The 24,507-nt window shown below is 38.3% G+C and overlaps 1 protein-coding gene across 1 annotated transcript; it reads right to left on the minus strand.

The window, feature by feature from the left end:
- Positions 1-236: 236 nt before the first annotated feature.
- SNRNP48 (small nuclear ribonucleoprotein U11/U12 subunit 48) lies at positions 237-23,454 on the minus strand. Its single transcript, XM_053601056.1, has 9 exons — positions 22,894-23,454; positions 19,506-19,619; positions 19,177-19,237; positions 18,209-18,283; positions 10,218-10,406; positions 9,139-9,260; positions 4,411-4,499; positions 3,858-4,022; positions 237-1,298 (listed from the first exon to the last, which is right to left on the minus strand). The coding sequence occupies exons 1-9, from the start codon at positions 23,047-23,049 to the stop codon at positions 1,250-1,252; spliced, it is 1,020 nt and encodes a 339-aa protein (XP_053457031.1). The 5' UTR covers positions 23,050-23,454; the 3' UTR covers positions 237-1,249.
- Positions 23,455-24,507: the final 1,053 nt, after the last annotated feature.

Consider the following 24,507-nt stretch of genomic DNA (forward strand, 5'->3'; position numbering starts at 1 on the left):
GATCTTTTCCTTTCTCTATCCTACTCTATCTTCCCCTATTCCTCCACCTCACTCCCAATCTCCACTTATTTCTCTTTTCTAAGAAAGTTCTGATGTGTGGTTGCCTCGGGCTAGCGTTAGAGGAACTGTTTGCTAAAGGGATACAAGGGAACTCTGGGGTACAATGGAAATATTCTACATCTTGACAATGATGATGGTCATACAGGGGTATAAATTTGTCAAAACCCAGTGAAATACACACTTAAAAATGGGTGCTTTTTAATGTAGGTAAATAATACTTCAATTAAGTTGATTTACAAAACACAAAATGACAATGTATTTTAAATTAACATGTGAAACATGAATACCTTCTTTTTAAAATGAATTAATATATTATTGATAAAGCTCAAGTCTCCTTTGACTACTCCCCCAATCACGGTATCCACCCCTAATCGCTCCCATTTATACCCCCTAATTGCTGTTAGTTTATTATAGATTCTTCTGAACCCTTAAAAATGTATTTATATATATTTATAGACATAAAAAATGCATAGTATTGTTATGTACATAAATATAACTTATATATAACTTTTTTTTTTTTTTGCAGTTTTTGGCCGGGGCTGGGTTTGAACCCACCACCTCCCGGCGCCCTACTCCTTTGAGCCACAGGCGCCACCCATCTTGTATATAATTTTTATAACTTGCTATTTTCATTTAGCATATTTCTGAGACTGGAGCCATGTTAATACAGATTTTGTTTGTTTTAATTCCAACATAGTAATCTATTCTATGACTATACCATACTTTATTTAGCCAAGCTATTCCTCTTCAGATGTCTAGATTGTTTTTCAACATTCCAATTCACTGGGGTAGTGATAAAGAGGAGTTACCATAGGAATGGGCAAAGAAACTGCAGACAGTGTTCCATGGGGACTTTAGACTCCTATGTCAAGTACAATTTTCACAATGATAAAGTATTCATACATAACTTATATACTTTGACTTTTTAAATTAAATAATTTATGATACATAAATTAACCAAAAGAACAAAACCAAATCAGTAATAGGAAGTAAATCATCTAATAAAATATATGGAAAACAAAATTGTAGGGCATATAATGTACTCACAGTTCGAAGAAGTAAGTATTTATTGAAAATAATGTGCACTAAACAGATCATATAAATACATTTTCCTATGCAAAGCTATTAAAATATTAGCATATTGATTATCATGGCATAAGCATAATTAATACATGCACGGATAGTCCATTTACATTTTTTGCTTTCTTCTTTTATGACTATGATGTCTCTCTCCATCCCTAAAGTGAAAAGGGTATAAAAAAAATTATAAATAATATATTTTAATATCAAAGTTTTAAAATAGTAATTCAACAGCAATATATTTGTTCATAGGCCAAGTTAAAACATGCATTTGGAAGTGAACAGTGATTTTAACAGTAAATATAAAACATTAATTATTAAAACTAAATGAAAAACTGAAATAGGGATAAGAAAAATATTTTTTTTGAAGTTCTACCTTAAAACTGAACTGAGTAACTGAAAATAATAGATGACCAGAGAATTTACTTCAAGTTGAATATAAAGCCCATACAAAGAATTCAGAAATTATCTAATTTCCTTATCCTGGCTCTTACCTCAAGTCCTCATAATTCATTCTACCTCAAGGACAGATATCAAAGATTAGCTTTGTCCTATTAAGAAGTATTTCTTTCTTTTTTTTTTTTTTTGAGAGTCTCAAGCTATTGCCCTGGGTAGAGTGCCATGGCATCATAGCTCACGGCAACCTCCACTCTTGGGCTCAAGCAATTCTCTTGCCTCAGCCTTCCAAGTAGCTAGGCTATAGGTGCCTGCCACAACATCCAGCTATTTTTAAAGATGGTGTCTCACTCTTGTTCTGGCTGGTCTCAAACCTGTGAACTCAAGCAATCCATCCACCTCGGCCTCCCAGAGTGCTAAGATTACAGGCATGAGCCACTTACTTGGCTGAGAAGTATTTCTTGCTAATGCCTATTTATCTATCCTCTTTAAAGAAAATAATTTCATATTTAGATTTTTAAGGACTTCTAATTTAGTTAAGACAGTGAGGAATGATTAAAGACGTCAAAAATTACTTAAGTTGAAGAAGTACTTATAAACTTGAAAGAAATGAAACAGCACAATTTCTGACTTAATTAGGAGTTAGTCTAGGTAATATATAATTATAAAATATTGTATGAATCAAGAGATCACTAGGCAAATGTTTCATTTTTGTAAGAGAAGGGCCAAATCACAGCTAGCTTTATACCTACAAACTGAATAATATTAGATGAACAAAATTACCAAACCAATATAAAAAGTTTTACTAATTACCAATGACCAATGGCCCTAGAGAGACAAAATGTCACTTGAAAGCATATTATTTGATAAGCACTATGTATATAAAACTAAAAGAGGCCAGGTCCTCATGCCTATAGTCCTAGCACTCTGGAAGGCTGAGGTAGGAGGACTACTTGAACTTAAGAGTTCAACAACAGCCTGAGCAAGACTGAGACCCTGTCTCTACTAAAAATAGAAAATAGGAAAACTACCATCATTTTCCAGATGGACAGTAACATGGACAGAAAGAGGAGGTATATACAGGGTATCTTAAGATTAACAGCAATAAGGAACTGACAAGATGGCAAGCAATAAGAAGTATCTAAAATGACTGCTTGAACAGATGAAGGTCATCTCTTTAATCAGGATAGTAATAATGGGGAAAGAGAAGCAGACTGAGAAAAAGTTACAGACCTGACGAATTTGAGAGCCAGGTAGATGCTTCATAAGCAGCTAGGATATAGGAACAGGCCTCAGTTGATTTAAATTTACCCTGTTTCCCTGAAAATAAGACATCCTCCGAAAATAAGACCTACTTACAGGAAAGATAAGACGTCCCCTGAAAATAAGACCTAGCGCATCTTTGGGAGCACACCTTTTCGGGGGAAAGGGGTATTATTTTAGTATTAATTCATATATCTCTAGCTATCGAAATTTTACTAACAAGGCCAAAACTGACTATCAAAGTCTGGATCTTCTCTCTTACCCTATATACCCTTTAACTGAAAAATTATCAGGAAAAAGAATGAGAAAGAATAAGAGTAAGAGGGAAGAAAGGAACAGAAGAAAGAAATCTAGGCAAACATCTTTTAAACATAGTTAACTTCCCACCTAGCCATTACTTTAAAATATCCTGGTTAAGAAGCAAGCGAGTGATACAAAAGGGAAACCAATATCCAATCACACATAAAATTATGTCACTGCAACTGTGATTATCTGAACTCAACTATGATGAATGTTAAGAATCTTCATCAGTTACTTACTCTCAACTTATTCTTTCAATCTACTTTCTCAGCATTGTCTATAAAGGGAAGACGTATTCTGCTTTTTTTTTTTTCGGAGATAGAGCCTCAAGCTGTCGCCTTGGGTAGAGTAGAGTACTGTTACATCACAGCTCACAGCAACCTCCAACTCCTGGACTCAAGTGATTCTCCTACCTCAGCCTCCCAAGTAGCTGGGACTACAGGCACCTGCCACAGCGCCTGGCTATTTTTTTGTTGCAGCCATCATTGTTGTTTGGCGGGCTGCTGCTGGATTTGAACCTACCAGCTCAGGTGTACATGGCTGGCACCTTAGCTGCTTGAGCCACAGGCGCTGAGCCCCTATTCTGCTTTTCAAAAGTAAACAATTCAGGGTGGCACCTGTGGCTCAAAGGAGTAGGGCACCGGCCCCATAGGCCAGAGGTGGCGGGTTCAAACCAGCCCTGGTCAAAAACCACAAAAAAAAAAAAAAAAGAATCCAAAGTAAACAATTCAATGCTAGATGATGCATATTAGACTCACCTCTCTTTCCTTCTTCTCGACTCATAGTTTTTATCTTTATCTTTATTTCTTTTTCGTCTATGTGGGCTCCTACTCCGATCCCTTCTATGTCGTGAACACTCAGCATCCAAATAGCTTCCAACAGACTGTCGTGAATCTACAGAAGCTGATCGCCTTTCTTCATTCCTGAAAGAGAAAAAAATTCATCAGTTCGTTTTACTGGTGGTCTCTATTATACACACACAGATACACTCAGCCTAAAATGCAATGTTCTATATCATACTAATGGCAGATAGGGTCTAAATAAATAGGCACAATCTAATTTACATAAGAGGACAAAAACCATATATCTTATGGTATGTTTTGCTATTAAAATATTTCACTAATATGGCTACCTCCCCACCCCAAACTGTTGAAGAGCTCTGGTATAATCATACTGAGAACTGACAACAATGAACAATAAGCATTTAGATTATATACAGCATGCTATCAAGGATCTTAAGAATGCTAAAATTAAATAATTATATGTAACAGATTAAAAGTGATTATTTCACCAATAAAGACAATGACATACTTTTCAGCATCATCCTCTGCTTTTTCCTGTTCTTCTTTCCAGTGATTACTGAGTTCTTCCATGTGCACATTTATCACATCTCGAATCACCTAGGGAGAATTCAGCACCGAGATTCAGATAAGAAAGCTGTGAGAAAGTTAACACTACAAAACTAGAAAAATTATTGTTAACAATCAATCAAATATTTAGTTAGGATCTAAAACATAATGGACTCTGTGATATGTTCAATTTAGATAACTTTAAAAAGGCAATGGTCAAACTGAAATATGAACAGTAGATAAAAGTATGATATCAGTGTTAAATTTGAAACTGATAACTGCAGGGCACTGGCCACATACAGGCTGACAGGTTCAAATCCGGCCTGGTCCAGCTAAAACAACAATGACAACCACAACAACAAAAACAAAAATAGCCGGGCATTGTGGGGGGTGCCTAAAGTCCCAGCTACTTGGGAGGCTGAGGCAAGAGAATCGCTTGAGCCCAAGAGCTAGAGGCTGCTATGAGCTAGGCTGATGGCATGGCACCCTCACCTAGGCAACACAGTGAGACTCTGTCTCAAAAAACAAAACAAACAAAAAACCCTAATCTTTCTGTTAAGAGATTATTCACAATTTTTTTTTTAACCTATGACTTAAGACTGCCCAGACACCTTCCTAAAGAGACTTAATCCTTTATGTGTAAGAACTATATGAAAGTTTTTTCTTTCCTATTTACTCATGGTGTCAAGCATAGGACTAGTCTCTGAGGAAGCAAAGATCAAATTAAAATAGCAGCTTTTACTTACCTCATGTTTAAATAGGAAATATTTTAAAAACAAAGGTACAGGAGACAAGGGACAATCTCAAAGACACTACAGCTCAGGGCTGGCTGTGTTTCTCTCCACCTTAAAGAAATTTCAGTGGTTCCCAAAGTAAAATGAAAAAATATACAAACTCCTCAGTGAAGACTTTAAAGCCCTCCAGCATTTTATAACACCAGGTAGAAGCCAGCCTTATCTATCAATGGACAGGTCCTCAGAAGCTCTAAATTCTAGCCACCCTGGATTATTAATGGGTCTATAAAAAACTCCTGTACTCTTACCTACTTTTAAGAATGTGAATCCTTCCTCCTGGAAAATCCTTATCCACCATTTCACACCCCCACAATATGTTTCTGTGGAGTGACATGAGTCACACACACTGGTAGTCAAATTCTACCTCTCACCATTTCCCTAGACACCCACTGGACACCCTGCCTAGCAGGTCTACATGAGTGCCCTGAAGCTCTAGAACCCACCTAACATAGGCCTACCAAACATTCCTTTATTCCTCCCTGCTTCCTTCTCCCCTTTCCCTCAAACGAAAACTTTTTGATAAGGCCCTCGCCAATCTAACCTTTTAAAAACTACCACTCCCTCCTCCCATATACTTCCATTTCACCTTTATTTCAGCGCTTAACACAATCCGTATTTTGAAATGTCTGTTTTACTTATTAAACTATTAAATAAGGTCCTTAAGGCTGGCGTCTGGGAGCCATTTATCTTTGCATACCCCATAGCAGCTGTGCATAGTACTAACTAAAGTATATAATAATTTTTCCCTGAAATTTGTCAAAGTCATTTTGTTCTAGAATAGAGCAAACAAAATGTAGTATGTAGGACATGAATGAGGCTAGAAATGAATAGAATGTTGAAAAAGCCATGACCAGAGATATAATAAGTCATTAACAGATTTAAAGGGCGGCGCCTGTGGCTCGGTGAGTAGGGTGCCAACCCCATGTACCCAGGGTAGCGGGTTCAAGCCTAGCCCCGGCCAAACTGCAACAACAACAACAACAAAAATAGCCAGGTGTTGTAAAGACACCTGTAGTCCCAGCTACTCAGGAGGCTGAGGCAAGAGAATCGCCTAAGGCCAGGAACTGAAGGTTGCTAAAAAGTATTTGGGATCTGGTTTCAAAATTGGCAAGAGGAGATAGACAGTTATCAGGGGTATAAGATAAAACAAAAAGGCCGTATGTTAACAATTTTTGAAGCAGGGCAAATGATATGCACGTAAGGGTTCCTTAGGTTATGCCATTCACTTTAGTAGATGTTTGAATAAAAGATTAACCATAAAATCATGGAGAACGCTAGCAGCAACACTTAAACTTAATTACAAGGTTATGAGACCAGAAAAGAAGCGATGAATCAAGTATCTGAAGGATTTTGAGAATCACCAAGGTAGTATAACATGGCCCCAGACTTCTACTGGGGAAGGCAAGGGTAAAACACATACTTAAATTGTAAAAAGAATGGCATAAAATTAAGTGCTAAGCTGTGTGGTACAGAGTATTAGTACAATAAACCAGCAACAGCCCAGAGTCAACTTGTACCTTGGGGAAACAGTGGCCCTTAAACTCATCAAGATGTAAAATGGCAAAAACGAAGAGCATTTCTGGTGAAAAAATAACATGTATCAAGGCATGGTGATAAGAATAAATATGTATAATCAGATATAGTTTAAGAAACATGCTTGACTAAGGCAAAAGAAAGTACAAGGTAAAAAGAGGCCAGATTATGGAAGGTCTTTGAATCAGAGAGAAGAAATAATCTGGGAACAATTAGGAAATCAATGAAGAAATTATTTATAGTCTGGGCAAGGTAATTCATACACCAAAAAATTCATCAACTCTAGTCAGCCATTAAATGTTATCTGAAAATAAGTCTAGAGATACACCAAGAGACTAAAGCATAAATATACCAACACATTTTTTGTTTGTTTGTTTTTAGACAGTCTCACTCTGTTGCCCAAGCTAGAGTACTGTGGTGCCAGCTTGACTCACAGCAACTCAAACTCTTAGGCTTGAGTGATCCTTTTGCCTCAGCCTCCCAAGTAGCTGGAAGTATAGACACTAGCCACAATGCCTCACTGATTTTTTCTATTTTTAGTAGAGCCAGGGTCTCGTCTTGCTCAGGCTGGTCTCCAACTCCCCTACTCTTGAACGCAAGGGATCCTCCTGCCTTGGCCTCCAAAAGAGCTACGATTACAGGTGTGAGCCACCATGCCCAGCAATATACCAACATATTCTTAAAGCCAAATATATACTAAAGTACACAGACACACTAAGACATCTGCAAAAAAAAGTTAACAGCTAATATTTATTGAGAAATTTCTGTGTTCACATGCATTATCTCAATCCTGCAGAATCTATAAAATGAAAAATATTCAGTCCAAAAAGCTCAAAAAATGTGCCCAAATAAAAGAGCCACTGAGAAACAGTAGAATACAGTGGCACCCACAACTCAGCAGGTAGGGCGCCAGCCATGTGCACAAGAGCTGGTGGGTTCAAACTTAGCCAGGGCCTGCTAAAACAAAACAACAACAACAACAAAATAGCTGGGCGTTGTGGCAAGCACCTGTAGTCCCAGCTATTCAGGAGGCTAAGGCAAGAGAATCGCTTGAGCCCACAAGTTTGAGGTTGCTATGAGCTGACACCACAGCACTCTACCCAGGGGAACAAAGTGAGACTCTGTTTCAATTAAAAAAAAAAAAAAAGAAAGAAAAGAAATAGCAGAATAGGGCGGCGCCTGTGGCTCAGTCAGTAAGGTGCCGGCCCCATATACCAAGGGTGGCGGGTTCAAACCCGGCCCCGGCCAAACTGCAACCAAAAAATAGCCGGGCGTTGTGGCGGGCGCCTGTAGTCCCAGCTACTTGGGAGGCTGAGGCAAGAGAATCGCCTAAGCCCAGGAGCTGGAGGTTGCTGTGAGCTGTGTGATGCCATGGCACTCTACCGAGGGCCATAAAGTGAGACTCTGTCTCTACAAAAAAAAAAAAAAAAGAAAGAAATAGCAGAATAGCTGGGTGTAGTGGCTCACTCCTGTAATCCCAGTACTCTGGGAGGCTGAGGTGGGTGGATTGCCTGAGCTCAGGAGTTTGAGACCAGCCTGAACAAGAGTGAGACCCCATCTGTAAAAAAAAAAAAAAAAAAAAAAATAGCCAAGTATTATGGTAGGCACCTATAGTCCCAACTACTTGGGGGGCTGAGGCAAGAGAAGTGCTTGAACCCAAGAGTATGAGGTTGCTATGAGCTGTGACACTGTGGCATTCTATCAAGGGCAGACTCTGTCTCAAAAAAAAAAAAAAAAAAAGAAAGAAAGAAAAAGGCTGGGTGCCTGTAGCTCAGTGATTAGGGCGCCAGCCACATGTGGGTGGTGGGGCTAGTGGGTTCGAACTGGGCCTGCTAAACAACAACAACAAAAATAGCTGGGTGTTGTGGCAGGCGCCTGTAGTCCCAGCTACTAGAGAGGCTGAGGCAAGAAAATCACTTGAGCCCAAGAGTTGGAGGTTGCTGTGAGCTATGATGCTACAGCACCTACAGAGGGTGACAAAGTGAGACCTTGTCTCAATTTAAAAAAAGAAGAGACAGCAGAATCAAAACTCAAGCTGAGGTCTATCTAAAGTCAAAACACATGTACTTATGATACAATACTACTTTCTCAAAAGCACATTATTTTTTAAGACTGTACAACAGTCTTAAATATATATATTAAATATATATAAATATATATATAAAAGGGTTGGTACTATGAAAGACTGCCTGGGTGGGTCTAAAAGTGATAGGGCAAATACAAATCAGGTGGGACACCCTGAAGATCCTTCCTTTCAGAAAACTTTCAAGGACTGTGGAAATTCATAAAACAGATTTAGAAAACTACCTAAGGGAAATTTTTGTACATATCAATGAAGACATATAAGATTGTGTAAAACTTACCTCAGTATATGATTTCTTGGTTATGTGAACATTCTTAGCTCTATAGGACTGTCGTCGTCTTTTATAATCTCTCACCTCTGCCAAGATTTCAAGGTAGGATTTTGGACTTTTTCGACTATTATCTAATAAGACAGTAAAATTATATTTTTGGAACTTTTAAATTCTTATGAATTAGCAGGTAAGAACACCATAATCCTATATTTCAATGTTTCCAGGCAGCAGACACAAATATTCTAAAAATTCTACACTGTATTTCTATGTGGACTACATGGGGGGGTGAAGGGGGCGCGCGTGGCAGTGTCTCACTGTTGCCCCTGGTAGAGGGCAGTGGCATTAGCCTCCCCAGTAGCTGGGACTACAGGCACCCGCCACTATGCCCAGTTAGTTTTTCTATTTTTAGTACAAAGTCACACTCTTGCTGAGGCTGGTCTCCAACCTCAGCCTCCCAGAGTGTTAGGATTATAGGCGTGAGCCACCACACCCAGGCTCTGGGCAAAAATATTTCATTCCTTTTTTTTGGCCATTAGTTACAGAGATTAAAGTAATAGCATAGTTGTAACATTCTTACAGAAGGAAGGTACGCTTAATGTAAAAGTCAAGCACTGAGTAAATAATATATATATTCATCTCTCAGTATACATGTGGGATTGGTTCCAGACCACCCCCATGATAACAAAATCCATGGATGCTCAAGGCCCTTGTATAAAATGCCATAGTATTTACATATAACCTATACACAGACTCGAATATACTTCGTCACCTCTAGATTACTTTTAATACCTAACACATGCAATGTAAATAATATGTAAATTGTTATACTGTATTATTTAGGGAATTATGACAGGAAAAAACTCTAGATGTTTAGTCTAGACACAACCATCCATCTAGTCTCTCAAATATTTTCAATCCATAGTTGGTTGAATTCATGGATATGTAACCCACAGACATCGAAGGCTGACTATAATGTCAATATTAAAAGACAAAAACCACTCCAACACAAAGTGGCCTGACCATTAAATCATCTTAGTAACATTCACAGAATGAAATAATTAAGAAATGTAAAGCTATTCATCTCATACCTTGATTGACTTTGGCAGCCAAGTCCACAAATAGATCACTGTCATTTTCAATGATTTGAGAATTGGAGCGCTTTTTCTTTGTCTCTTCAACTACAAAATCATAGAGGGCAAGGCGATCCGCTTGAGTTAGATCACAAACAAACCGTTTGTGATTAAGAGGAACTTCAACAGGCAATGAAGAATAAATCCCTAAAGTAAAAATAAAATCACAAGAATAAACAATACATGAAACATCTTGGACTTAAAATCTATGACTTACCTTAAAACACATGCTTTAATAATGCAATACTAACACAAACTGCTTTTTCATAATCCATAAATATACAAAATATCAATCTATGCAACAAATGGTAAACACTGACTCTACCCTGAACACTACAGCCACCCAAAGGATATACCAGATATTACAGATGCTTGCTATTCTCTCCAGCAATCACATAGATCCCATGAAGGCAGGCAATAAAAACCAGAAGAGACAATTTGCTCTAAGGAAAGCTATGAAGTTATTATTTTTATTTTTTTTGGGACAGAGTCTCACTATGTTGCCCTTGATAGAGTGCCATGGTGTCACAGCTCACAGCAACCTCAAACTCTTGGGCTTGAGTGATTCTCTTGCCTCAGCCTCCCAAGTAGCTGGGACTACAGTCACCCGCCACAACACCTGGCTATTTTTGTTGTTGTTTTAGTTGTCATTGTTGTTTTAGCTGGCCTGGGCCGGGTTCAAACCCACCAGCTTCGATGTATGTGGCCGGCCCCCACCCACTGAGCAATGGGCACCACCTACAGTAATAATTTTTAAAAGACTACCCATATCGTGAAAGTAGATATTATCAATATTTACATGCTTTCCTTCATAAAAGCTGAAAAATGCTTTTAATAGGTAATAGACATTAATGTTCCTTTGAAAATAAACTATGGAAATACTTTTAAAAGTGTAAAAAAAGGCTTTTTTGTATGAGACAGCAGACTAGATGGTCAATATTCAAAATACATTCCACTCGTGCAGTGACTTAGAGCTAGGGACCAAAAAACAATTAAATAGCAGAAATCCCATGTTTCCTCAGACCGAAGACAGATTAAACTGAAACTAACCTCATTTCAATTTTCTTAGGAGGAAATATACTAGCTTAAACAAATTAATTTTAAAAAGTAAATAGCAGTGCCCCCCGGAAGTTACAGAACTTTCCAAAATCTGCTCATTAATGAAAAAAGTAAATACAATACCTTGATATGATGTATTAAACATTGAAGAAAATTTTTGTTTTGAGATTCAAATTTTCTCAAATAAAAAAAATGATTGAAACTGTAAAAAAAGCAATTTAAAACAATTCTTGCTAGAGTTCATTACTTACTAATGCAAACAAAAAGCATGAGTTACTAAAGGAATCTTAACCACTTCTTGGCCTTTTGGCTAAGATCAAGTGCAAAGGAATCCTTTCAATGTTCGCTAGGTTATCCTAAACTAGCAACTATGGTTCACAGAACAATGTAAAAATCAGTAGCTCTTCCCAGATACTTGATAAAGTCTAACCTCGTTAACCTTCTTAGGTAGAAGCAAAAGAAGAATTCAAACAAGAACATACTATGAACTAAGCATTACAAACAAAAAGAGATGACTTTACATTTGTCTACAAATTCAGAGGAGAGCTGCTGCTCTAAACCCGAGGCTGTGGTTTAACAGCTATAGATAACAATTTATGGCCATTTTTACTAGACTTTGAATTAGTGGGGAAGAAGATTCCTTCTCAAGTAAATCAACTTTATTCTAACTCTGGTAGGCACTAGGAAAAGTTCTTTTATGTAGCTGGGTATAAAAACATCTAATTTTATAATATAAAATTGTAAGAAAATTAACTTTGATATGCCAAATTCCTTTGAATATAGGCTATAAAAATCTGGTAGAAAAACACAAAACTATCATTTCCTTTAGTAATTTACGATTAAACTGTACTAAAGGTTAAATAAAGATTTTGATATTCTTCAAAAAAAAAGAAAAGAAAAACACAAAACTTAAAAAACAAGGATGAATGACAAACAAGCTCCACATAAACCTTTGCCTATAATTTTTAAACAAAGAAATGTGATTTCTTCCTTAAAATATTTTGGCATTTTCTTTGATTTATTTATCTCCAATTTCTTTATGGTGTAGATTGATACTAAAATTCCTTGTAATTCAACCAAAATTCCAAATTAAGACTATAATATTGTGATAGCTATTAAAATAAAGTTTAGAAATTTGATTGATACTTTTAAAAGGATATCATTTGCAAAAAGGATACTGCATATCTTTAAATAAGGAGTATATTCAGGTTCCTAATTCCTCTTTATACTCACCCCAATTACTGAAAAAGAAAAAGTACAAGAAAAGTTAAGCAACAAGCTGCATTCAAATCATTCAGAACATAGATATTTCTAGCAAAAAATAAAAAGGATAAACACAAATAAGCTTACATTTACATAAAATGCACATTTCTGTAAGATTTAGAGGTACATCTGAATGTGCTGTAATCAGGAGTAACTCATGACCCTCCACCTGCCTTTTTTTGCAGTTTTAACCATAGTAAAGTTTAATGTGTCAACCATTTTTAAGTGTACAGTTCAGAGACATTAAGTATATTCACATGTTGTGCAGTCATCATCTCTATCCATCTCTAGAACTTTTTCATCACACCAAACTCTACTTTTTTTTTTTTTGAGACAGAGTGTTATTTTCTCGCCCTCAGTAGAGTACTATAGTGTCATAGCTCACAGCAAACTCAATCTGTTTGGCTCAAGCAATTCTCTTGCCTGAGCTTCCCAAGTAGCTGGGACTCACCCAGCGAGTCCACAACACTTGGCTATTTTTAGAGAAGAGTTCTCGCTCTGGCTCAGGCTGGTCTTGAACCTGTAAGCTCAGGCAATCCACCCGCCTTGGCCTCCCAGAGTGCTAGGATTACAGGCATGAGCCACCGCACCCAGCCTAAACTCTATTTTTAGTAACACCAATTCTTCATTCTTCCTTGTTAGTCATGTTTGCCATCACAGGGTATCTTATTAAACACATGACATACAATATTTAATAGTAGTAGAGGTATCGTCACAAATATAATTTAGAATTTTAGGGAGAATTCATAGAGTCAATTCCTTAACATCAGAATAAAGAAATTAAGGCCCATAGAAGTAACATAACCGGGCGGCGCCTGTGGCTCAGTCGGTAGGGCGCCGGCCCCATATACCGAGGGTGGCAGGTTCAAACCCGGCCCCAGCCAAAACTGCAACCAAAAAATAGCCGGGCGTTGTGGCTGGCACCTGTAGTCCCAGCTACTCGGGAGGCTGAGGCAAGAGAATCGCTTAAGCCCAGGAGTTGGAGGTTGCTGTGAGCTGTGTGATGCCACAGCACTCTACCAAGGGCCATAAAAGTGAGACTCTGTCTCTACAAAAAAAAAAAAAAAAAAAGAAGTAACATAACCTGCTGCAAGTCTCACAAGTGGTAAGAACAGATCGAGTCTAAAGCCATTCTAACCTCTCTTTAAGGTTCTTTTATAGTATACTGATCTTCAAATCATGGCCATGACTCAAACACACTTCTTGAAATTGAAGTATAGAACTTGAATATTTAAGACTGAAGGAAAAGAAAAACTACTAAATATAAAATGACTCTTATGATTAAAATTAATGTCTTGGTTTTAAAATTAACCAAAGTAACTATCCCTAAAAATAAGCATGTAGATCTAATGATAGTTCAAGTTTTTATAAAAGTTAACAGATTGAGGGCGGCACCTATGGCTCAAAGGGATAGGGCACCAGTCCCATATGCTGGAGCTGGTGGGTTCAAATCCAGCCTCGGCCAAAAACCACAAAAAGTTAACAGATTGAGAATTCTGTACATTGAGTTTAGGCCCAACATGACTAATGGAATGAAACATACATAAAACTTGTCAAAAACTTTACATATTAGAACACAACAAACAAAATATTAATTAGAAGGAAAAATGTAAAATGTTAATCATTCTCTTCAAAGAAAAATACATCAATAAGAAGATATCTCAAAGAGATTCTTGTCTTAGGGTAAAAGTTTTTTTTTTTAGACAAGAGTCTTACATGTTGCCCTCAGTAGAGTGCTGTGGCTTCACAGCTCACAGCAACCTCTAACTCTTGGACTTAAGCAATTCTCTTGCCTCAACCTCCCAAGTTGCTGGGACTACATGCGCCCACCACAACACCTGGCTATTTTTTTGTTGTAGTTGTCATTGTTGCGTAGCAGGCCCAGGCTGCATTTGAACCCGCCAGCCCCGGTGTATGTGGCCAGCACCGTAGCCACTGAGCTATAGGCAATGAGCCAGGTAAAAGATTTTAAAACATGTTAAGACAGGGCGGCGCCTGTGGCTCAGTCGGTAAGGTGCCGGCCCCATATATCGAGGGTGGTGGGTTCAAACCCGGCCCCAGCTGAACTGCAACCAAAAAATAGCCGGGCGTTGTGGCAGGCGCATGTAGTCCCAGCTACTCGGGAGGCTGAGGCAAAAGAATCGCTTAAGCCCAGGAGTTGGAGGTTGCTATGAGCTGTATGATGCCATGGCACTCTACCAAGGGTCATAAAGTGAAACTCTGTCTCTACAAAAAAAAAAAAAAAAAAAAAAAAAAAACATGTTAAGACAGAAGTAGGCCACAAAAACAATCTGTTGAGAAACTGCAGAACTCTACACAGGATCAAAAAAAAAATTTTTAAGAGGGTTATTAAAATAGTTATTCTTGACATTTAAATTTTAATTATAAGAGTATTTAATTTAATTTAAATTTTAATAAAGGACTGTGACAGTACAAGAATTCAAAATCAAATAAAAGTTCTTAACTATCTACTGAAAAAACTCTTTTTGAGACAGAGCCTCAAGCTGTCACCCTGGGTAGCGTGCCGTGGCATCACAGTTCACAGCAACCTCTAACTCCTGGGCTCAAGCGATTCTCCCACCTCCGCCTCCCAAGTAGCTGGGACTACAGACGCCCGCCACAACGCCCAGCTATTTTTTGGTTGCAGCCATCATTGTTGTTTGGCGGGCAGGGCTGGATTTGAACCCGCCAGCTCAGGTGTATGTGGCTGGCACCTTAGCTGCTTGAGCCACAGGTGCCGAGCCTGAAAAAATTCTTTACTTTTGTAAAGAACTAAACTTCATGCCCAAATCTGCCTTATTAGCCTGTTATTTATAAAAAAAAAAAAAAAAAAGAACATTTTCTAAGTAACTCATACATATAAAAATCTCCACCCATTTCATTATCTTAATATTGCTTTTTGCAATTAATTTCACTTAGAAAATAGCAGCTACCAATTACTGGACCTAGGACATGGTTAGCATTCACTATCTCTGTTTCTCTAAACATAAAAGATAGCTTTATATCATAGATAAGGAAAGAAAAATTAAAAGAAGTTGTCCTTTATACAAGGCTAAGCAACTAGCTTATTTCTTTAATGTATGTTTACACAAATTAGAATAAGCAATGAACAGCCCTGACAGTAGCAGAGATTATGCACAGATTTGAAGTTTTTGATAGACTTCCACTTAATCATGAAATCCTATTCCATACATTTCACTAAATATAGAGAGTTTCTAACAGAAAACAGAACAACTCAGTTCAAAGTTTATACCAAAATTCAGAACTTGGCTCTGTACCCAGCTTTGCTATTACCTAGCAGAGGCGATTACTTCACTTTCATGCACTTCTATTTCTTCACCTAATATGTACAAATACTTGTCCACCCTATCACAAGCTTGGTGTGAAAGAGAAATGAAATACACAAAAGAGCCCTGAAAAAAGAACCTTTTAAAAAATAAAAATATTGAAGACCTTTAAAATAAACACACCAGAACTTTATCACATGTACGTATCAGACAGAAACTGTTTCCTTATCTGTAAAATGCAGATGCTGAATTAGATGATCTATCTCCAAGTTCTCTTTCAACTCTAAAATTAAATCAGGAAATTTACCTAACTAGAAAGTCAAATAAAGTCCTTTAAGTATCAACCCCTCCAAAAAAATCAAAACTTTTACTTTTTTTGTGGATATACTATAAACAGGGACACTGAGTAGAACCAATAAGGCCAAAAAAGCCTTGACAGCTCAGTTGTATCTCCAGGTAAGATGAGAGTCAAATGTTCAAGAAATCCTGGAATTTAGCTCAGTTGTATCTCCATGTAAGATGAGAGTCAAATGTCAAAACACCCTGGAATTTAGCTGACTGGCACAAAAATGGGGACTTCAGAACAGGAAATACAAGAAATGTGCTTCAGGCTATTATTGTAGGGAACCCTTAATGTAGACGGGCTAAGTAAGGGTAAAATGGTCTTCCTTCAGATGCCACAACACAACTAATAGAAATCAAATTCAGATACTGGCTTACAACAGTTTGGTAAAAACTCTTCAACAAGAGAGAAAGAAAACTAACCATTGAATATAGCCTGGTGAATATAATACAGCTAGAAAAAGGTAACATGTCCAGAGAAAGCTACCTATGGAAGACAACTCAGAAAGTCTATCTACTATTAACACATTTATTTCTGTTTATTTTTTTTGTTGTTGTTGTTTTGAGACAGAGCCTCAAACTGTTGCCTTGGGTAGAGTGCCGTAGCACCATAGCTCACAGCAACCTCTAACTCCTGGGCTCAAGCAATTCTCTTGCCTCCACCTCCTAAGTAGCTGGGACTACAGGCGTCCTCCACAACACCCAGCTATTTTTTTGGTTGCAGCCATCATTGTTGTTTGGCGGGCCCAGGCTGGATTTGAACCTGCCAGCTCAGGTGTATGTGGCTGGCGCTTTAGCTGCTTGAGCCACAGGCACCAAGCTTTCTGTTTTTCATATAGTAAGTTTTCTTTCAATTTCCTAAAAGTTTATGCTTACAAATTCTAACCCAGTCTCTGTTGGAGCCCCAAGAAGAAAATCTCTTACTCAGCTCCAAAACTGGGCATGAATAGATCTACAAATTCTCTGAAATTATACATAAAACTCTGTGTTTATGCTTTTTTTCTGAGAGGGGAATCCCTAGCATTCATTATTCCAAAAGGTCCAAGATCCAATTCACAGGACCGGGTGCAGTGGCTCACCGCTGTAATCCCAGTACTTTGGGAGCCTGAGGCAGCTGGACTGCCTGAGCTCACAGGTTCGAGACCAGCCTGAGCAAGACCTGCATCTCTCAAAATAGCCAGCATTGTGGCTGGTGCCTGTAATCCCAACTACTTGGGTGGCTGAGGGAAGAGAATCATTTGAGCCCAAGAATTTAAGGTTGCTTTGAGTTATGATGCAACGACACTCTACCAAGGGTGACAAAGTGAAACTCTTCTCTAGAAAAATAAAAATAAAAATAGAAAATAAAATAAAATAAAAACCAACTCACTTAAACGGTAATGCTCTGAAGGCAGCTGAGAGTCTACCCTCTTTCAGCCTAAGCCTATCTTTTACACTGCATTTCAACATTCTAGAAGAAATCTCAGGGTAAAACAGTCTCACTCAATGGCATTTGCTCCTCAACTGCTGACGGGAATAAGTCCCAATAAATTCATCATAAGTTGAAAATACAGTTAAGTTGAAAGCACAGCCCAAAGAGTGTTTGGTAAAAGAATCACTAGTGCTTAAAATCTTAAACTTTATGGTTATGTATCACTTTGACACCATCTATAAAGCTGAAAAATCCTAAATCCAACCATGGTAGTCAGAACAATCTATGTTTACTAAGTAATTTTTCAAAAATTATCCACAAGGCAATCTCATGTATAAAATCACCATATAATTCCAAAGCATGAACCTTTAGCTAAGATAGTGTTCTAGTAAGACTCTGGTGTACTTGAGTAGGTGGTATCTAACAGATTAAGCTGAAACCAAGCAAATACCCCAATGTTAAATGCAAAATTTAACCTTTCCCATGTAACTTTTTTCATGAAGGTTTTCCTGAAAATATTAGTAACCTGTGCTTATGAGAAAAAACAATTTGATTCATTAATTAGTTCAAACTATGATGCTACTTACTTTGATTGTTATAATCACCATCTTTTCCAACTGCGGTTCTAGCTTGTTTAATTATCTGGAATTGAGAGTCCTTATCTGTCAAAAAAAAATCCACAAATATTATTAATCAGTGTCACAATTAAATGATTAACTGGTTTCCAATCAAAACTCTTTGGGCACATAGACAAATCTTCCAGAATCTAAAAAGAGCAAACATCTACATCACTACCTAAATAATCTGAACACAGAATTCTTTCTGATCTATCTAGAGCCCAGTAAATAACCAGACTTCAGGCAGTTCACAAAACACTGTAATTAGGAATGCAACAGCAATAGCAGCTACAAATTTTAGCGATCAATAGCTAACATTTCTTGAAACCTGTGCTGTAACTATATTAACTGTGACCCCTCTGGTTGCTTCCAGCTAAGTTTCAGGCACAATTCTAAACATAACACATTTGTCATTTAATCTTCATAAATTGCTATTATCATTGCCCGCACTTTATAAAAAAAATTTAGGCAACAGCTTAATTACATTGTTGAAACTTAAACATTTGTTACAAAACCAGGAATTCAATCTGGGCATTCTATTTCCAGAGCCTAACACTTTAACCTCTGAATATGCTATGCATCTCTGGAACCCATTTACATTTCTTAGTATTATGCTCCAATCTTTGTTATATGCTCAGATTTTTGTTATAATCAAGAAGGAAGGCACCTTCCCTAATATACAAGGCTTTATGGGGTTTTCACTGCCTTTTTAATATAAACCTGGTCTCCAAATTTCAGATTACACAAACTAGTTTCCCCAAAACATTAATGAATCCTACATTCTCTTATGGTACTGAATGTCTTTTTCAATCATAAGCATGCTTATAAAATCCACTCTTGATAATTCAAAAATGAAAAATCAATACCTATACTAAGACATTTTAAAATTATAATCAAATAAATAAAATAAAATTATAATCAAATAACTTAATACTTACTCAAAGTAACTGAAGGTATCTTCACATTCTCATAGAAAAAATCAGGATTATACATTTTATCCTAAACATTAAAAAAAAAATTGTTAGTGTTCCTAAGTATTAGATACTATTTTAAGATTTGACATAAACTGCAGATTAGTACCATTTAAATATTTCTCATTATAATTTGTGAAATTAGGCAAGTACTATCCTACCCTACAAAAAGGGCTATTATTTTATGTTAGAAAACCTTACAATGTTAAGTTTTAAATATTATGCCTTTATTAATACATGAATTACATGACACACACACACACATATATATATAAAATACAGTAAACATATGGTACCTCTTCTTCTTTGGTATAGCCCAGTTTCCTCAATTTACAAGATACGACGTGCTTTGCTAAAGATGATTTAGGCATGTGATGATTAGAATCAAAAGGACATATCACAACTTCACCCTATAAAATTCAAACAGAAGCAAACAAAATAGATACATAACTTTTAAAGAAATAATTATACCATAAAATGTTTACTATCTGATTAAGTACCAGACTTCCTCTTCTGCAGATCTCTCCCAACCCCCACATAGGTGTGTATGTATTTAAAATTAAAAAATAAAAAAAAAAAATCTCCCTCAACACTCTGTGTCCCCTTAAAGCCTCTGCCTATGTTCCATCTCATCAAAGACTAAGTCTTTGGAAGATCTGTTTACATTCCCTGTCTCAACAGTCTCACCTGCAACCATTCCTCACTCACTGCCACCTGGTTGAAACCAATTAGTAGGTCACTACTAACAACCTTCTCACTACTAAAGCCAAAGAACATGTCATAGGACTCATAAAATTGAAACTATTGAAAGGCCACATTGCTGTTGTCCATTTCTGTCATCCTGATATACATTTCATATTCCTTTTACCTCTCTGGCTCCTTCTTGGTCTCCTCCAAAGATCTGCCTTTCTTGCTCTACTCCTTTCCTTTTAATGTTGATGTTTAATGTAGATGGAAACTACTGATCTTCTGCAATTCAATACATGCTTACAGAGCTCATGGCTTCAATTCTCACTATACAGTGATGACTCTCAAAATCTCTATCTTTAGGCTTTGTTTCTCTCTTGAGCACATTATACTAAGGAAACTAAAAATTCAACATGAACAATAATACATTCATTATATTCATAGTCTACCAACCCTAAAACCTGTTTCTCTTGTGTTTTCCTATTTCAATGAAAGGTCCCACTCGCTCAAACAAGAAATTTCCTCTTCTCCCTCATCACCTATATTCAATCAATCACCTAGTTATAAATTTATTCCTACAAATCCCTGAAATCCCTTCACAACCACCATTCCCAATCATCACCTCTCTCCTGGATTACAACAGCCATTTCCAGACTCTATCTGCTTCCAGTCTCGCTGCACTGCACCCCATTCTCCACACCTGCTAATTACTGGCTGTACAAAATTGAGAAAGGTACTTAACCTTTCTTTACCTCAGTCTCCTCTTTGATAAAAATGAAAATAACAGCAGGACTTCTCTCACAAAGCTACTGTGGAAATTAAATTACACGAAGTTTATACACATAATACAATTAGAACAGGGCCTAGTACACAGCAAGTGTTCAAGAAACATAAGCAATTATTATTTTATTAAAAGGCAAATATTATTATGATATTCCCCAGCTTACAGTATTTCCAGGCCTTGCCCACTGCACTCATTAAAAAAAAAAAAAAAATAGGCTGGGCGTGGTGGCTCATGCTTTGTAATCCTAGCACTCTGGGAAGCTGAGGAGAATGGATTGCTTGCACTCGCAGGTTTAAGACCAGCCTATGCAAAAGCAAGACCTTGTCTCTACTAAAAATAGAAAAATGGAGGCAACAGTATCGCTTGAGCCCAAGTTGGAGGTTGCTGTGAGCTATGATGCCATAGCACTCTACCTAGTACAATAGCTTGAGACTGTCTCAAAAAAAAAAAAAAAAAAAATCTAGATTCTCTAACATGGCCAACCAAGGACCTTTAAGATCTGGCCCCTATCTGCCATAATCACTCTTTTCTAACCCCACACACACCCTAAGCTTTAGCTATTCTTAACTACTTAATGTTTCTTGATCTGGTCACTCCTTTATCTTTGGATTTCTATACACACTGTTGATGCTTCCTCCATGTTTCACCTAGCTAATTCTGCTCACTTTTATTTATCAGCTTAGAATTCACTTTGTCAGGGAAGCCTTTGCTGACCCACCACAGCCTATGATAACCTGTACCACATACCAGCCCCACCCATCAGATTTTAAGATAGACTACTGCAATGGCTGACTTCTCAGTATTGCTCCTCCCCACTCCCAAACAACAAACATTAAAAACACTAGTGGAGGGCAGTGCCTGTGGCTCAATGGGGTGGGGCGCTGGCCCCATATGCTGGAGGTGGTGAGTTCAAACCCAGCCGCAGCCAAAAAAAAAAACACTAGTGGAAAAGAGAAGATTCATTAACTGGACTCCACCTATTCTAGGATTTATGGATATCACTAACTAGAATTTTTAAACCAAGTCACTCCCTTTATTATTCAATAACTGGTTTTGCGAAAATTAGATGTACACCCATAGCTGATTGTCAGAATTGTAGGATTTTTACAAAGAAGTTTCAGAGAGGCAGCACAGCACTTTAGCACACTCAAAAGATCCAGAATGCCTGGGTTTAAATCCTAAACGCCACATACTGTGCAATATAAACTTGAACAAATTACCCTTCTGTGTCTGTTTCTTCATGTGTAAAATATGGCCAACGGTACCAACCTCATAGGGTTATCCGGAGTTTTAAATGAGGGACCTTAAACATTAAGTGGTATACACAAAGCTCTGCTTCTATGTGTTAATACAGGGAACCCAATGCTACTGCAATGCTGAGTAAACAGCCCTGTGGAAAGGTTTAGTAGGAATTCACACTATGGAATTCAAGCTTCAAACAAATTTTAAATTGTCCACTGAGCTTTTAATACAATAAATAGTGAATAGTGTATATACAAATTGAGTATGCTTTAAAGGCCTCTGAGGAATCAGTCATGTAGCTTAAACTTGGGAAAAATTATCACAGCACAGTAAACCCATAAAGAATACTAGAGATCATGATTTACCCCACGTTGGACCACTTCTTTTCTTCTCATAAAAAAAAAAAAAAGTGAAGATTGTTCGCTTGACTACATTTTTAAAAAAGCAATTCTAACGTCCTGGTTACCATCTCTTTGAAACGTCTTTAATAATCCCATAACCGTGTTTGTTTCAGTCCTAAGTGTCCAATTTTGAGGCTGAGAAAGGCGAACTATTAAACTCCCAGCTCTCCTGACACCCAATTTGGTGCAACTAGAACCCATTTGACAAATGACAACGCAAATTGCCCAACACTGAGATCCATTCATGCATTTTCTAAACAAACACCAGATCTACCTTTCGCTCCCCACCCACGACATGTTCCCATTTTCTTCAAACCCGAAGTTCCGCAGGAGGAGCGCCAGGCCAGAGGTGGGTGCGGAGTGCTCGGAGGCCGTCACGCGCCCCAAACCCAGACCCACAAGCGGCAAGGCTGCGCCAGGCCTCACGGCGCCCCTCGGGTCCCGGGCGCCAGCTACGGCTCTGCACACCGATCCGGGCTCCACGCTCTCCCCGCCGCTGCACACCGTGCATATTCGCTCGCCACACGAGACCGCGGGTCCCCCAAAGGGCCCGACTGCCTCGCCCCTCACCTCCGCCGACTCCTCTTCCCCGGGATCCAGGCTATCCAGGTCCCAGCCCAGGGACGTCGTCACCTCCTCCAGCGTCCGGCAACAGTTCTCCACGAACTCGCCCAGCTCCTCTTGCAGCCGCCGCCGCTCCTCAACCGGAGGAGGTTCGCCCTCCATAGCCGCAGCCCGCCAGCCGGGAGGAAGCGGCGGAACTGCCGGTCGCGCGCGCGGGCCTCTGGGAGCCGTGGGCGGGGCCGAGACGCCACGTGACTGGAGCAGCCTAGAGGGAAGAGCCGAGGAAACCGGGAGGTCTTTCAGACGCTGGTTCTGCTACGCGTGGGTGCATTTTCCTTGGTCTTCCTTGAATTGCATTTTCCTTCCTCCTCAACTTACATTTAGAAAAAATGATTTATATCTACAGATAAGTTTAAAGTATAATACAATGAGCGTTTATTTAATCGTCCTTCTGCTCATTAATTTTTAACATTTTGCCACATTAGATTTCTTTTTTTTTTTTTTTCAGACAGAACCTCAGGCTGTCGCCCTGGGTAGAGTACTATGGCTTCACAGCTCACGGCAACCTCCAACTCCTGGGCTCAAGCGATTCTCCTGCCTCTGCCTCCCAAGTAGCTGGGACTAAAGGCGCCACATTAGATTTCTACATCTCTTCACATTTACAGCCCCACACGCTTATTTTTGCCGAATTCTTTGAAAGTAAGTTGCAGATTCTTCACCCCCCAAGTATGTTAGCATGCATGTTCTCAGAATAAGAACATTTTCCTGTACTACAATATGTGATCAAATCTAAGAACTGTAATAATTCTATAAAATCCTTTAATATACAGTGCATATTCGAATTCTCCACTGTCCCCAAAATTCCTTTTATAGTAGTTTTATTATTTTTTTATTTATTTTTTTTTTTTGTAGAGACAGAGTCTCACTGTACCGCCCTCGGGTAGAGTGCCGTGGCGTCACACTGCTCACAGCAACCTCTAACTCCTGGGCTTACGCCATTCTCTTGCTTCAGCCTCCGGAGCAGCTGGGACTACAGGCGCCCGCCATAACGCCCGGCTATTTTTTTGTTGCAGTTTGGCCGGGGCTGGGTTTGAACCCGCCACCCTCGGCATATGGGGCCGGCGCCCTACTCACTGAGCCACAGGCGCCGTTTTATTATTTTTTTAACCCATAATGTAATTGGTTATTGTCTCTTAATCTAGAAGTCGCCCTCACCCTTTTTTAAAAAATTAAGTCATTGAATTTTGTGATGAGCCTACTTATCAGATTTTTTTCCACTCATAATTAGAGTCAGTTTAATCATTTTTGCAAGAATACTACGTGGATCTTGTGTGCCTCTTATTGCAACCCATAGAGACACTATCTTAGATTCTCCTTTTAGTAATGCTAAATTTGATCAAGTGGTGAAGGTGGTGGCTGTATTTCTTTATCCTAATAGTATATTTTCCTCTTGGTAACTGATAAGTAACCTGTGGGATTCTATCCTGAGGCAGTAAGTATATCCTGTTCCACAACTGCTCATACAATCCTTCACTGAGTGTTTTATTACATAGGGAATTATAAATGATGATGCTCTGTCGTGGCTTTCTACATTTATTAACTGGCATTCTTTCCACACCT

Source organism: Nycticebus coucang, chromosome 9, assembly GCF_027406575.1.
Source record: "Nycticebus coucang isolate mNycCou1 chromosome 9, mNycCou1.pri, whole genome shotgun sequence".
Classification (NCBI taxonomy): domain Eukaryota; kingdom Metazoa; phylum Chordata; class Mammalia; order Primates; family Lorisidae; genus Nycticebus; species Nycticebus coucang.

Bases quoted from the DNA above. Each gene is read 5' to 3' on its own strand.
- SNRNP48 (XM_053601056.1), bottom strand. From the start codon at position 23,049: ATGGAGGGCGAACCTCCTCCGGTTGAGGAGCGGCGGCGGCTGCAAGAG. The intron at 18,284-19,176 runs GTAAGTATTAAG...TTTTTTTGACAG, and splicing joins GATACCTTCAGTTACTTTGA to ATAAGGACTCTCAATTCCAG. The intron at 4,500-9,138 runs GTAAGTTTTACA...AATTCTCCCTAG, and splicing joins CCAAGAAATCATATACTGAG to GTGATTCGAGATGTGATAAA.